Source organism: Notechis scutatus, chromosome 4 (genome assembly GCF_049901735.1).
Source record: "Notechis scutatus isolate UNSWTSFEM ecotype Mainland chromosome 4, rNotScu1.2, whole genome shotgun sequence".
Classification (NCBI taxonomy): Eukaryota; Metazoa; Chordata; class Lepidosauria; order Squamata; family Elapidae; genus Notechis; species Notechis scutatus.
In genome coordinates this window covers 67,791,140-67,806,478 of record NC_142012.1, presented here as the reverse complement: position 1 = coordinate 67,806,478, position 15,339 = coordinate 67,791,140, and the positions used below count along the sequence as shown (strand labels likewise).

Below are 15,339 nucleotides of genomic sequence, written 5' to 3'. Positions count from 1 at the left end.
TAGACATCCCATGATCCACAGGTTTCTGAAGGATGCTACAAACCTGAGGCCTCCAGTGGTTCATCGATATCCGACATGGGACCTCTCCAAAGTACTGCAATCGCTGACTGAGGCCCCATTTGAACCACCGAGGTCAATCCCCTTGCAGTTTTTGTCTTGTAAGATAGCCTTTCTGGTAGCAATCACCTCTGCCAGAAGGATTTCAGACCTGGCAGCCTTGTCTGTCAGGAAAAACCTTTGTGTTTTTCACACCAACCGAGTGGTGTTAAGACTAGACCCTTCATTCATGCCAAAGGTGAACTCATGGTTCCACAGAGCCCAGGAACTAATCTTATCTGACTTTTGTCTGCATCCTGTGCACGCGTTAGAAAGAAGATGCCATACTCTAGATGTTTGAGGATTTACATTAAGAGAACATCGTCCTTTAGGAGGTCTGAATCCCTCTTTATTTCCTTTCAACCTTCTACCATGGGCTGCAAGGTGACTCTAACGACTGTGGGGAGATGGATAAGACTGCATATCCAAAGCCTACCAATCCCAAGGATTTGCAGTTCCTCCAAGGATAACAGCGCACTCAATGAGAAGTGCGGCCACATCGATGGCGTGGGCCACCCAGGCCTCTTTGGGGGAGGTTTGCAGGGCAGCTACCTGGGCCTCACCTTCTCCGTTCATCAGACACTATAAGCTGGACTCTTGCTTCTGCTGAGACAGCTTTTGGACGGAGGGTTCTGCAAAAGGTCCATCCTGTATAAGGGATTTGGACCGCACTAGGCCACCCATAGGACAGCCTGCTTTGGTATGTCCCGATCCTGAATGCTATGTCCACCACAATGGAGAAGGGTTGTTGGTTTACACCTGATACGACCTTTCTCTTTGGGTGGAGATAGCATTCAGTCCCACCCATTTGTGGTGCGTTCCGAATGAAATGGTGTATGATATGTTTATAGGAGAACACGTCAGTCTGTCACTATTCCTTCGCCAATTTCTAACAGCAGAGGGAGTGTCCTCAAAGTTTTGACAGACCCAGTCCAATCAGCAAGCAGAGACTGATCACACAATCCTGAATGCTATCTCCACCCAAAGAGAAAGGTTGTATCAGGTGAGAACCAACGACCCTTCTGTGGTGGTACCCCACTCCACAGGGAGACTGATACTAACAGATTGGACTACCCCCAATGACTGATGGAATCAGAGGGAGCTTGGTGTTGTTCCAGAAAGTCTGCACATGGTCTGCATCTTTGTACTGGATTGTGCCTGAGCTTTAGTGGCTGCGTTGTTAGCCAATATGCTTCCAGTTGCAATTAATAGTGCTGGTTCTCACCTTAAAACGCTTCATGGCTTGGGGCCATCTTCTGGCAGTTATTTCTACCCATTCAATCTGGTCTGGCCAGATGGGCATTTTCTGGGTCCCATCAGCCAAATAATGTTGGTTGGTGGGACCAGGAGGTATGCTTTTTCTGCTATAGTACCTTCCCTCTGCCCAGGTATTTCTGGCTTTGGAGGTGTTTCCATTATTCAATTTTGCTTTTAGCATTTTCTCAATCTTTGGGTGTATTCTTTATTAATCACATTTTAACGTTCATACTGGATGTTATCCGACTGTAAAATGCCCAGATACTTGTAGACTTCATCCTAATGGCTTCTGGTGGTTTGGCCTTTTGGCATTTCAATTTCATTGCTGTTTGTGATTTTACCCTGATTTATTGCTACTGCAGTATTTGTCAATGACCTGATTTCAGTTTCTGATTTTCCATAAATTCTAGATCATCCATATAAAGTGAACGTGAGATTTTATTAGAATTATTTTTGCTGCTTGGTAGCCAATATTTGTTTTCTCCATGACTGAAAGTTGGATCATTGCAGTGACAAATAATAAGGGTGATCTTGTCTCTCTTAATGTTGACATGCATTGTTTTCATTTCCAGCATCTAATTAATTAAATATTAAGTAATATTAATTTCTAATAATTTCTATTTTCAGAATTTTATTTCTTATACTTTGAAGATGAGAATCACCTTTAGTTTGATTGAAATAGCTGATTTTGCTTAAATTGGATGATTCATGCAATGATTCACAGTGTTCAATTATCTGCTGTGGTTCTTTGCTTTATGCTTTCCAAAGCTTCTTCAGTTTTTCTGGTACTAAGCTGGAATTTTTTATTAGATTTGTCTTGTTCTTTACATTTTTCAATTTCTGTTCTTTCATGTTCTTTAAATTACTTACATCTGATTTTAATTTTTTTTATCTCATCCTCCAGTCTGATCTACTTTAGGTTTGAATAAGATTTTGCTTTTTTGGTTTTCTAATATTGATACCCAGTTCTTCTGTTAAACATCATTGCAGTACTGTAGGCAAACCAATTGATCTGTTTGATAGATGTTATTTTAATCATTGCAGCCATCTTTTTGATATCCTTTATTATAGAAGCAATAACTTTTTTATTTACTTCCATCATAGTTTTTTATTTACCATGGGCATAACTCTTAACCTCATCGTAGCTCTCTGTCTGTTTATGTTTTGGTTGACTCAATGTGATGAATATACCTAATACATCTTCCTCCTATTTTCCCCACAATAACAACCCAGTGAGGTGTGTTGAGCTGAGAGCGACTGATCCAAGTCACCTAGCTGGCTTTCATTGTTGTTACTTTGGGGAAATGTAGGAGGAATGTATGTGCTCATAACAGGCGTCTTCAAACTTGATAGCTTTAAGACTTGTGGACTTCAACTCCCAGAATTCCTCCTCCAGTCATGTTAGCTCATAACCCTTGGCTCATAACATAATTCTAATGAAGAAATAAATAACTATCAACAACAATAAAAAGCCCCTTTGATATAAAGGTTAGGTTTTTTTTTTTACAATTTTAGTTTTCTAAAATTTATTTTAAATATGATTATTAACCAGCGGTAATGGGATTGGTACTTTAGCAAAAATAACATGGCCTTGTTTCATAGTTCATTATTTTTACTAGGCTAAACTAAAAGACTGTTCTTCAAAACACTTTAAAATACAGATACCGCAACTCCTACTAGATTAATTTCTGTACCTTCTGTTACATATTATATAAGAACTACTCTCAAAAAACAGGAGATCAATTTCTTTTATTTGAGCGAGTGAGTGAGCTAGCTAGCTAGATATAATTTTTAAACATTTTTGTTTTATATTTTTAATTAATCAAATTGCAAAAAATAAACACTCATTTTTCTTATTTCTGTATAATATGTAGTAATTTCTGCTGTTTTAAAAAATAGGAAGGTGGCCTGAGAAGCTATAAATGGAAAAATCAAAGTCAGTTGGGTATTGGTTATGGGTTGAAAAAATGGTTGAGAAATTCCAAAAAAGGAGCATTGGGCAGAATGAATAGAAAAAACAGCTGTCAGGCCAAAAAGCTGAGAATGAGAAATTAGTGTCTGTAACAGGTATGATAGATAGTGGCAGGATATGATGTCTGGGATTCTAGTTGAGATAGGAGATGCATGTGCTGCCACTTATCTAGAATACTCATTTATCCTGTTGTAGTTCAACAATAACAACAACAAATTATCAACATAAATATATCTCAAAAGATAAAAGTGATTTATTGAAATATAATCTTTTCAAATATCACTGTTGCTTCTGAAGTTTAGCTGAAGTAACTTTGGTCCTTTACAACATGTTGGGATTTTTACTTAAGAATTTATTTTTGGCAAACATATTTCTGAATAAAAAGCAATACATCAAATCAATTAATTTAATGTTTCGATAGCATAATAGAAAGCCTACAATCCTTTATTCTGAATTTTATATTATCATTTTAGGCCACAGAAAGTGAAGCTGGTGACATGGACCTGAGTGGATTACCAGAAACAGCAGTAGATTCTGAGGATGATGACGATGAAGAAGATATTGAGAGGGCTTCTGATCCTTTGATGAGCAGAGATATTGTTAGAGACTGTCTAGAAAAAGATCCAATAGACAGGACAGATGATGATATTGGTAAGCTACCATTGACACACACAAAAAAGGAAAGGACGATTTAAAAACTTAAGAACTTTTGATGAGATATTTTCAATTTCAGAATTTAACAGAATGAAATTATTTCCATGAATCAAAATAGAATTAACAAAACCAAATTCTAAATGTCTGAGATGAACATGCTGTGTATATGCATGCAGTGATGAAACCTGTTGGACTTCCCACCCCATATTTAAGGATTCATATTTTTTTGCTTCAGAAGTTTTCAATGCTAGGAGTAGAATTTGAAATACACTAGAACTTTAAACATTAACTTATCTCTGTGTGTGTCTATACACACACACACACACACACACACACACACACAATTAGAAAAGACAATAAAAATAATGCAAACTAATATAAAGTAAAAAAAAATAAGTAAAAGAAGAAATCAACAAGAAAGCTTAATGTGCAAGAAACATAAAAGTAAAAAAAAAATAGAAAATAATGAAAAAAGATATATAGAAGTGGCTTCCAATCTCTTCACAGAAATTATAAGTACAATTATAAATGTATTTCTTTGTCTATAGTTGTAACATGATGGTCTTATTTCTATAATGTATTGTGTGTAATAATCAAAACCATAAATCATGTTCATTATTTCTTTTTTATGCAAAAAAAAAAATTATAAGAGGTTTCCAGTGAGCAATAAAATTATTTTCTCTCATAAAGAAGTCAATTTACCTATCTTGGGAAGTTCTACCTTCACCCACCATTCCTCCGTTGTGAGTCATATTGAAACTTTCTATCTTTATGCACTACAACAATCTAGCTGCAGTTATGATATTTAAAAACAAAATTTCATGACTCTTTTCACATCAATTTCAAAAGAAAAAAGCCTACGGTCTTAATTGTATATTAATGTTTAATATAATCTGAATCAGCAAATCTGTTTGAATCCAAAATTTTCTTGCTTTTTTACATATCTACCAAACATAATAAAATATCCTTATCGTTCACATTTCTAACCTTGGGGTGACTTTGTACATTCTTGACCAGGAGTCTCCAATCTAGGCAAAGCTGGCTGGAGAATTCTGGGAATTGAAGTCCTCCAGGCTTAAAGTTGCCAAGGTTGGAGACCTCTGTTCTAGACAATTTCTCTAGTGACATACAATATACCAACAGTACATCATTTTATAAAAATTCTCTTTAAGATTATAGCATAGTGTAAATTTAAATCTTTTAAATCACATATTTTTCCATTGTCGCACCTGTACAGTATATTGATTCACCTGTATATTGTCCTACCAAAATTTTAAGCATACTTTATCATACATTATTTCACCTGTTTTTCTTTTCAAATGTCAATAAAAAATGTACATTTTAACAATTACACGTTTATCATTTGTGCATAATTCTTTTTCATATTCAGTCTTACAGTGTTCAAGACCATAAATCCTTTTATCTACTTTAAATATTTCTAATAATTGTAAGTAAAAAAAATTGAGAACTATGTCAACTTGCCAACAGTTCTCCTGATTTTATTTTACTTTCCTATTGACAAAATTCTAGTATTTGTTTGAGAAGATAGCCATTTGTATTTGCTTGTTAACTTGTCTATAAAATGATTCTTATTCTGAAAGTCATAAGGGTGCTTTCAGGCACACCTGCATTTGTATCTATTCCATATTCTCAGTATGCACCGCTAACAAAATTATTTTTAAAATGCACATTAACATTGCCTTTGTCGTGCCACAAACATCTATACCACTCAGATCTCTGATTGTGTCCTTATAACTGCAAGACATTCTATTTCTAAGCAGCACTCACTCTGTTTCAAACCAAACAGTAAGCTACAAAATACAGTTTCAAATCATGCAGACCCAAGCTTTCCTTTTTTCCTTTGCAATTTGTAACATCTTATATTTAACTCATTTTTTTGACCAAATATATTGAAATATATTCTTCTGTCACTTTTTAAACCATGCATCAGTTGTCAAGGCAGGTTTTGTCTAAAACACAATCATTAGGCAAGATACTCATTTTTATCACAGAAATTTTCCTTAGCAATGACAGTTGTAGTTTTTCCCATCTCCAATCTAAAATGTTTTTAGCTTCATTTCATGTCTTAACATAGTTATTTTGAAGTAACATACAGTTTATATTTGCCATAGTGATAATCAAATATGTTATATTCTTTTCAATCTTAAAACCTGTTTTATTTGCCAGTTTTTCTTGATCTGAATTTTTTAATATTTACTTCTATTTGGTTATCTTGAAATTTGCTAATACACCAAATTCTTTTAATTTCCCCATTAATGTTTCAATTCCCTTTAACGATCTTCCCAAATCAAGACCAAGTCAGTCTTTAATTTACAAGTTTCTTTTGTAATCTTTGCTCTCACAATCCTCTCATCTTGCCTTATGTCTTTGTCCAGTATTTCAAGAACTAAATAAAGAGATGAAATGATGGCTGTCTTGTTTCTTTTGTAATTGCATATGTTTTATTAGAGCTCCATTAATAATTATTTGTGCTTTCTGTGAAGTATAAATCAATCTTATCCATTTTTAAAGTTCTTTCCAAAAATAAATATTTTAAAAGCTTGTATAGGAAAGCCCAGTTCACACTGTCCAAGGCTTTTTTCTGAATCTGTGAGTGCAGTTTGTTTTTCATTATGATGATTCAAATATTCCATACTATTTTAATGTTGTGTTTTAACTGTTTTTTTTCTGTAAACATCCACATTGAGCTGTATGAACAAATTTTTTGCAAAATTATTTTCAGTTTGCCAGCTAAAATTCTTGTGAATAACTTGTCATTATTCAATAATGATGCTGGCCTATGGTTTGTTGTTAAAGTCAACATTTGTCCCTCTTTAGGTGTTAGTAGTATTTTGGCCTCTTTCCAAATTTCTGCATCTTTCCTTCCTATCAGATAGAGTTTGTCACGTTTTATAAAGGCTATAAAAAGTTCATCCTTAAAATAATTATAATAAGAACCTGATAATTCATCTAGTCCAGGCACTGTTCCTGGTTTAATCTTTTTTATAGCTTCAGAAACTTCCCTTATTATTGTAGGTCCATTCATAATCCCTTTGTTCTTCTGTAATCCTTCCCAAATTTTCTTTGAATTTTATCTATTTTTTTCACAGAGATATGTCAGTTCCTTAAGTTGGGAAAATATTGATGAAATACTTTTTGTGTGACTGTGTTATCCATTAATACAATATCTGCCTCTTGTAGTTTCAATTCATTTTTTTCATTTTTTTGTAATTTATATGCCAACCACTCCCTTGGTTTGTTTGCGAACTCAATTCCCCCCCCCTAATTTGTTTTTATTTCATTTCTTTTATTGTTAATCTACAATTTTCTTAAAGCAGGGGAATCGGGCAACATTTACTATCTATAGTATTGATTATACTACTAGTAGCATAGCATTTATTATCTATACTATTAAGATTCTTGTAACCTTTAGCTGGGTGAAATGGTGCACTATAGGACAAAACTTTTTCACACAAAATACCTCAAATGGGCTAACTTACAGAATGTGTCAAAATCCAGGACCCATTGCTTGTCTGGAATTGAAATTTGGCAAATTTTATAAAGCATTTTATGACATAATAATAATAAATGTCATAAAATATTTCCTGTGGTCAGCTGCTGGTGTTTGACTGTACTATACATTTCAACACGGGCTACTTTCAAGACAGATATCTCTCTGCATTTTTAAGATTTTTCCAGTACATTAAAGCCTCTGCCATTGTTGAAGGTATTCAGGAAGGTGATAAGAAATCTGATAGCCCATAACACAATGGCTCATGAATTCTCTAGGTAATTTTATTATTAAAATAAAATATATTTTAATAACATGAGAAATATCTAGGGGAAGATATTTTTCCATGTCTGTTCTATGAATCAGAATTATCAGAAGATTGTAATGATAGGTAATATAAAAACATAAGCATAATCAAATAACATTTATTAGTCTTCTAAAGCATTAAATGCTTTGGGGGTGGGTGGAAACATATTTGCTTGCTTGCTATAAACCACGCTCAGCATTCTAAGTAAAAAGCAATATCATAATCTTACATAAGGAACAATATACTTTTTTTTCAGCAAGTATAACATTCTGTTAAGATAAAACTGATCTGAATGTCATTGAACTAATTCTGTCAGTAACTGGGCCCCGTCAATCTAATATATGCCCAATATGCTAGAAAGATATATACACCTAGAAAATTTCCAGGTATGATTCATGAAATTTGTTTTTTTCTGAACATGATTTGTTTATTTTTAAAAAGTTGTGAAATGGTTTATTTTTTATTTTTTAATATTAGTTTAAACAGTTTGTGGCAATTGTAAACTATTTGGAGATGACATGGTATATATAATACAATAGATGGAATATTTTTAATTCTCCTTACTAAGATTATGTTGCATGTACACATATAACTCTGCTATATTTTCTTCTCTAGAACAACTCTTGGAATTCATGCATCAGTTACCTGCTTTTGCTAACATGACTATGTCAGTGAGAAGAGAACTCTGTGCTGTGATGGTATTTGCAGTTGTAGAAAGGGCAGGAACCATTGTTCTAAATGATGGAGAAGAAGTAAGTATTTGTAGCTTCTTATCAAAGAAACATTAAATTTATTTCATTTTATTTCATATAATAAAGACATTAATAAAATCATAGATAAATTGCTGAATGTAAAATACATGCATTTGGTTACAGTATTGACTTTAAAATGATCGATACACAGTTTTGTATGTATTATGAAACTGAATTTCTTTATTCAAATATATATACATTTCCGAATATATATAAACTGACAGGTAATTTGAAAGAGTATGTGATTAAAATACTAGGATTCTCTATCCAATTCTTGATTTGTGTAGATTATAGCAGAAGCAAATCTAGCTGTAGGTAAGCAGTGTGGTTGTAAAGCACAAGTGCATCACTTAGGGACAGCAATTCCTACAGTTCTGGATCCCATTGTTAAAAGAATGCCATGATCATTAGGTTTCTGCTGGCTTCCCACAGCCAAAATCAGCGGGGAAGCCAGCTGGAAGTTGCATGTCCCAGGCTGGCTGGCAGGCAGGCTGGGGCAAGGAGCAAGGGGGGTGCATAGGGAAACAGTCAGGTGGGGAGTATGATAGTGTAGGGGAAAGTGTGAGGGGATGCACGAGAGATGTGGAATGGGTTGGGGTGGATGCAAGGGCATGTGCAAGTGATACAACATGGGTCAGGGAGAGGGTGTAAAAATGTGAAGGGCTGTATGGGTAAGAAGCATGGGTCAGGAAGGATGGGTGAAGGTATGATCAGGGTGGCAGCACAGGTCAGGGAAGTGCATGAGGATGCAAAAGAGTAGATGAGAGGCGAGTCATGGGTCGGGCAAGTGCTATAGGGGTGTGAGTGGCTAGTATGTTGCAAGTGCAGAGGGGCTAAGGTAGGGTACAGAGATGTGGGGGAGACTGAACCCAGTGACTTGGAACATTCCTTGCCAGCTTCCCCATTGATTTCTGGGGAAACCAGCAGAGAAAATTGCAAAAGGCAATCATGTCATCACAGAGTGCTAAATGTGCATCAGTTGCCCAGCATCCAGGTTGAGATCATGGGGTGCTGGGACGGCCAGAACTCTGAGGAGTGGTTATAATTATAATTCATTGCTGCTGTAACTTTCGTAACAGCTGCTAAATAATGTCCATATATTGGAGACTACCTATTACTTTATTTACCTGGGAAATAGCTCAGAAATGAGACCAGAATATCAAGTGTGATATCTTTATTTTTTGTTGACTGAATGTGTAAATTGTTATGTATTCATTTGGACTTAAAGCACACCCATCTTCACCTAAAAATTTGCATGGTCACATCTTTGTTTCTTCCCTATTTACAAGCATTTATTAGAAGAAAACTGAAAACGTAGTTTTATCTTTCTTATCTGAAATAATGTACTTTGTTTTTAGCTTGATTCCTGGTCTGTTATTTTGAATGGTTCTGTAGAAGTAACATATCCAGATGGAAGAACAGAAATATTATGCATGGGAAACAGTTTCGGTGTTTCTCCTACTATGGACAAAGAATATATGAAAGGAATCATGAGAACCAAAGTGGATGACTGCCAGGTACAATTTGAAATCTGAGTGAACCATTAGAAGAGTTTACAAATTTCCTATGATTGGACATTATTAAAATTCTGTGCCTTTTGTGTTTCACCCCACAGCAACCAGAAATCGAATTTTGTCCTTTGTTTTCAATTATCAGTTTCAGCCTATGTCTCTTGAATAATCTTCTGTATATGCAAATTGCAGACTGCCTAGTTGTCTGAACCTTACTTCCTCCACATATCAGTATGTTCTTTGTGAATATATAAAACTGTATAGTTTTATATAAATATATAAAAAAGAATATATATATTTTTTCCCAGAATTGCACTGCATTCTCTTTAACATTTCCCTAACTAAGGAACTTCCTTCTGCATGACTAATTCCCCATCTAGCACAGGTGAAAAGTCCACATATCTGGAAGACGCCATATTTGCATTGAAATTGGTTTATTTGAGAAAAGGAGGGGAAAGGTGATATAAAATTGTTGTGATAGTTGTTTATTCAAATTGAATTAATTATTAATGCACTTTCATAAACAAGAAGCCTAGTCCAGTTTCCTACTTGAGGTAACAGTAATCACTTTTTGGCATAGCTGTGTATTCATCTTATAAAAAAGATGACCTAATAAAAATAATAATAATAAAAATAATACATAAATTATTTCTAGTACCATAGTAATTTACTATTCTAAAATCAAATAGAAGTTCTAGAAATATTTTGGTTTGACTACAGAGTATTAAAAATAACATAAATACGTAGAAAAACATTAATTCTACTAAGTTTATAAGTGTAGTTATTGTGGAATAAGCACACAGAAGTCATAAACCTTAATTCTGAATAAAGATACAAAGATTTGTGATGAATGTTATTTATTTTTATTTTTCTATAATGTCTGAATTCTTACTTACTACTTTATATTAGGGAATTAAGTATAACACTGTGGCTTTACAGTTTTAAATATTTTTGATATGTGGATAAAATTCAAAATAATTAATGCACTATTGTAAACCTCTGTTTCCAGTTTGTATGTATAGCCCAACAAGATTACTGTCGCATACTGAACCAAGTAGAAAAGAACATGCAAAAGGTAGAAGAGGAAGGAGAGATTGTTATGGTAAAAGAGCATAGGGAATTGGATCGCACTGGAACAAGAAAAGGTCACATTGTTATTAAGGTATATATATATTTACATCATCATGTATGTAATTGAAAAAATGAATGCTGTTTAAGGGAGTATTTGTATATTAATGTTATAATACACAAATAATGCCTTATTTTCAATGGTTTAAGTATTTGTAATTTTTAAGTTAAAATTAAAATTTTAAGAGAAAACTGAATTCTTAGATATATGCAAATATATATGCAGTTTCCAGTTTCTGGTTTAAGTACTGTTATGTAGAATCCAAAAAGGAAGTAAGAAATGGTAGATGCCAATCTCCAAAAAGCAAGAAAGATACGTTGTGACTCTACCACACAGATGTCTTTATTGTTCTTTACCCATAAATAGAAGTATACCAACTCCCCCATAAAGCATATACTCTGAGAACTATTAGGGAGAAGCTGTCTTCACCTTCTTTCTCTCACACAAATTCTCTGAACTGAATTGTCTCTTGACTGAATTCACTCCTTTTTTGTTGGGAATTTGGACTACATTCTATCACATCAAACTAAAAAAAAATTAAGGCATGAGATAAAGAAAAGAAATGTAACTAAAATTGTTTATTCCAGCACCATTCAGTATGATACTATATACCTTTCTTTCCCACCCTTACTTGCTTCCATTGCATCCCTACACTATCCACTACCAATTCCTACATACCTTTTATTTTTTTTAAACGTCTCTAGTCTCCATCGAGAATGTTCTCAATGTCATCCAACTATTATATTCTGATATTCCCTCCTCTTTTCAGCCTATTTCCTTTTTCTGCCATGTATTTTCTGCCGTTTAATCCACATACATTCTCTTGTGAATGCTAGTCACTCACTTCAATCCATACTTATTTGGCATCTATTCATTCTTGAAATTATCTTTTTATTACACTACTTACACTTCCCAAGTACTCATTTCCACTGTATTCACCTTACTTTAATGTTTCTTTTGACTCTCAGTACTTTGTAAAAGAAGTTGGCCAAGCAAGATTTAATATGCAGCCAATTTCATATTTTTCAGGAAGCATTCATTCCAGATCCCCCAGTTTCTAATAGCATTTGCAGATCCTAAGATGCATACATCTTTTGTAAATACTCTGCAAAACTACAAAATGTATCTGTCTAATCTGGTTTTTTTTACATTTTCACTGCAGTTGTTCACTTTTCTTGTAAAATTAAGCTTATGTGAACTTTGATAGATTAATGTTCAGATCTGTAGTTTTAATTGCATCCTACAATTTGTTTAATATTATTTCAAATAATTTTGTTTTTCTACCAAAAACTAAGCAACATCTGCACAAAGTCCTTCAACCAACTCATCACTTCAACATAACCATGAGGATTTCTTACATATTTCTCTATAAAAAGGGTTATCACACATGCTTGCCTTACTCATAGTCACAATTGAACCATTCTCTTTTACTCTCGTACATATTTTTAGTTCTATTAAATGCCACTCTTAGTGCATAACTTATAATCCCACATTCATCCAAAAATTTCATAATTCAATATTGATTTATCATATGCTTTCTCTAAATCAGTAAATGCACAATTATTCTTATATCAACCATTTTTTATTCTTATATCAACTCTATTAGAATTCTAACATTTTCAAATGAATCCTCTAACAGTTTTTGCATTCACTCTTCCTACTTTTTCTTTGGCAGAGAAACAGTAACACGATTTTTCCAATTATCAAGTGCAGATCCACTCTTCACACACACACAGTAAACAAATTGCATAGCCACTCCATAGCCAAACCACATCCATATTTTAATGTATCTCTAGTTCCACTGTCTAAATTTGAATGTTTTACAGTATTTATTTTCAATGTTTTACAGTATTTATGACTTCCTTTTCATCTTGTTCTCTTGGACCCTAATATTTTACTTTTTAGTGTACCATTATCATTTTATACTAAAATTATTTTTATATTTAATATGATATTTAATTTTACTATTTAATTATGTTTATATATTTAAATATATAATTAAATATATTTAATTAAAATTATTTAATTTTTTTTATATTTAATTCATTCTGCAGGAGATTCCTTGCTTACCCCCTCCATCCCCATCTAGAACAATTTTCTAATTCTTTCAAAGATTGCTCTGCATTTTCTGTCTTTTTTAGTGATCACTGTTCTTTTCTCATTGACTGCATGCTTTTTAACTGTTCCTTTCTACATCTTATATTTTTCTTATAATCATTTGTTACGTAATCATTGTTTTATATGTATTTTTATGCATAAATGCTTTCACTTCATCAAGCACCGTTTTTTATACTTCATTCTGTTGAAAGACTTTAGATTCTGCTTTCTTTCTATAAATGCACTACTTACCTGTTTGTATTTCATTTCATTTCATTTCATTCTTGATCTTCTTTATCACTGACATCTCTTACATTCCATGGTGCAATCATCCATATGCCACAATCAACAATTTAATTCAGAATGAATTGAATATAAAAGTGATTAAATAATTTGGTTAAATATATTTAATTATATGTTTAAGTATATAAACATAATTAAATATTATGTTGTATTAAGGGCCGTGGTGACGTAGTGGTTACAATGCAGTACTGCAGGCTACTTCTGCTAACTGCTGGCTACTTCTGCTGGCTGCTGGCTGCCAGCAGTTCAGCAGTTGAATTCCCACCAGTTCAAAGTTGACTCAGCCTTTCATCCTTCCAAGGTCGGTAAAATGAGGACCCAGATTGTTGGGGGCAATAGGCTGACTCTGTAAACTGTTTAGGGAAAGGTTGTAAAGCACTGTGAAGCGTATATAAGTCTAAATGCTATTGCTATTGCTATTAAGTTCTATAGTTCATCTTGTTTTTGGTCTGAAGCTTTTATGTAATGCTTTAATAAGTTATAGAAGATGTAGACTAGAGGACCATCATTATTTGTATTCATGCTACAGTATATGCAACTTTTTTGCTACATGCAAAGATAGTAGTGGGCAGTTTTAGAAAAATTCAGTTTTGCCACAAGAATTTTCATGATATTTTAGACAAGCTAGAATCTGTATTCTCAAAAACACCTTGCAAATTATTATGTAGCTGCCCAAATGCCATAAAACAAACAAACAAACAAACACACACACACACACACACACACACACACACACAAAATTCTTGTGGTAAGACTGAACTTTGCTAAAACTGCTTCTACTAACTTTGTATGTAGCAGAGAAAGTTGCATATAGCATGAATACAAATGTTAATCTGTAATACGTGTGTATATATGTGTATATATGTATATATTGTATGTGTGTGTGTGATATGTCATTGTCTGATTTAAAATATAGTCTAATAAAGATTCCATTCGGTTTTAAATTTGATAAAACAAATAAGATGCAAAGAAAAACACATTCATTTGTTGATGTTTGAATATTTACTTTTACAGGGAACACCGGAAAGATTAACAATGCATTTAGTCGAAGAGCATTCAGTAGTGGATCCAACTTACATAGAAGATTTCCTATTGACATATAGAACTTTCCTTTCAAGCCCAATGGAAGTGGGAAAAAAGTTATTGGAGTGGTTTAATGATCCTAGCCTCAGGGATAAGGTTGCATAAACAATTTGCTTCTATATCCTTATTTTAACTGTAATGTATTTGGATAATTTATATGGGACTGGAGGATGGGGAGTGACAATATTTTTTTCAGGTCACTGGAACAAAATAGCATTTAACATATTTATTTCATTATGTCTAACACAATGCAATTTTCACATAGTAAAACTATTAATTTTTTCCATTACAAATAAAAAGTAATGTAAACTGTTTTTCTAGGTTTTTAGTAGTATTTTCATGTTTCAACTTTTTCGGTTAGCTGTCTCTCCCCCCCTGCCAAATTTTAATGTTTTGTTTGCTTCATCATCACCATTTACATGAACAGTTTCCTTAATATGGAATAATATGGAATGTTAAATCTTGGATAAGCTGTCCATCTCTTGTTATAATTTAAAAAATATTGTATATATCACGTAGGTTTAAATTTCTGATTATCCTGCTTTATAGCTGAGATTCAGACTGTCCTGACCCTTATGTCATGCTGTAAAGTCTTAAATCCTGATTCTCCTCTCAATAATTGAACATTGGAAGAGTCTATATGAACTGAAAAGTCCTTAAATGAGAT

General features: G+C 33.3%; 1 protein-coding gene across 5 annotated transcripts in view; it reads left to right on the top strand.

Annotated features, from left to right (window-relative positions):
- Nucleotides 1-15,339, top strand: part of RAPGEF2 (Rap guanine nucleotide exchange factor 2) — a 172,156-nt gene that overhangs the window by 126,060 nt on the left and 30,757 nt on the right. For all 5 annotated transcript variants that reach the window (XM_026675830.2, XM_026675831.2, XM_026675829.2 and 2 more), the window contains 5 exons: nt 3,799-3,976; nt 8,413-8,549; nt 9,908-10,066; nt 11,070-11,222; nt 14,604-14,768. In XM_026675830.2, coding sequence (XP_026531615.1) covers nt 3,799-3,976; nt 8,413-8,549; nt 9,908-10,066; nt 11,070-11,222; nt 14,604-14,768 — 792 coding nt within the window. The remainder of the gene's footprint in view (nt 1-3,798; nt 3,977-8,412; nt 8,550-9,907; nt 10,067-11,069; nt 11,223-14,603; nt 14,769-15,339) is intronic.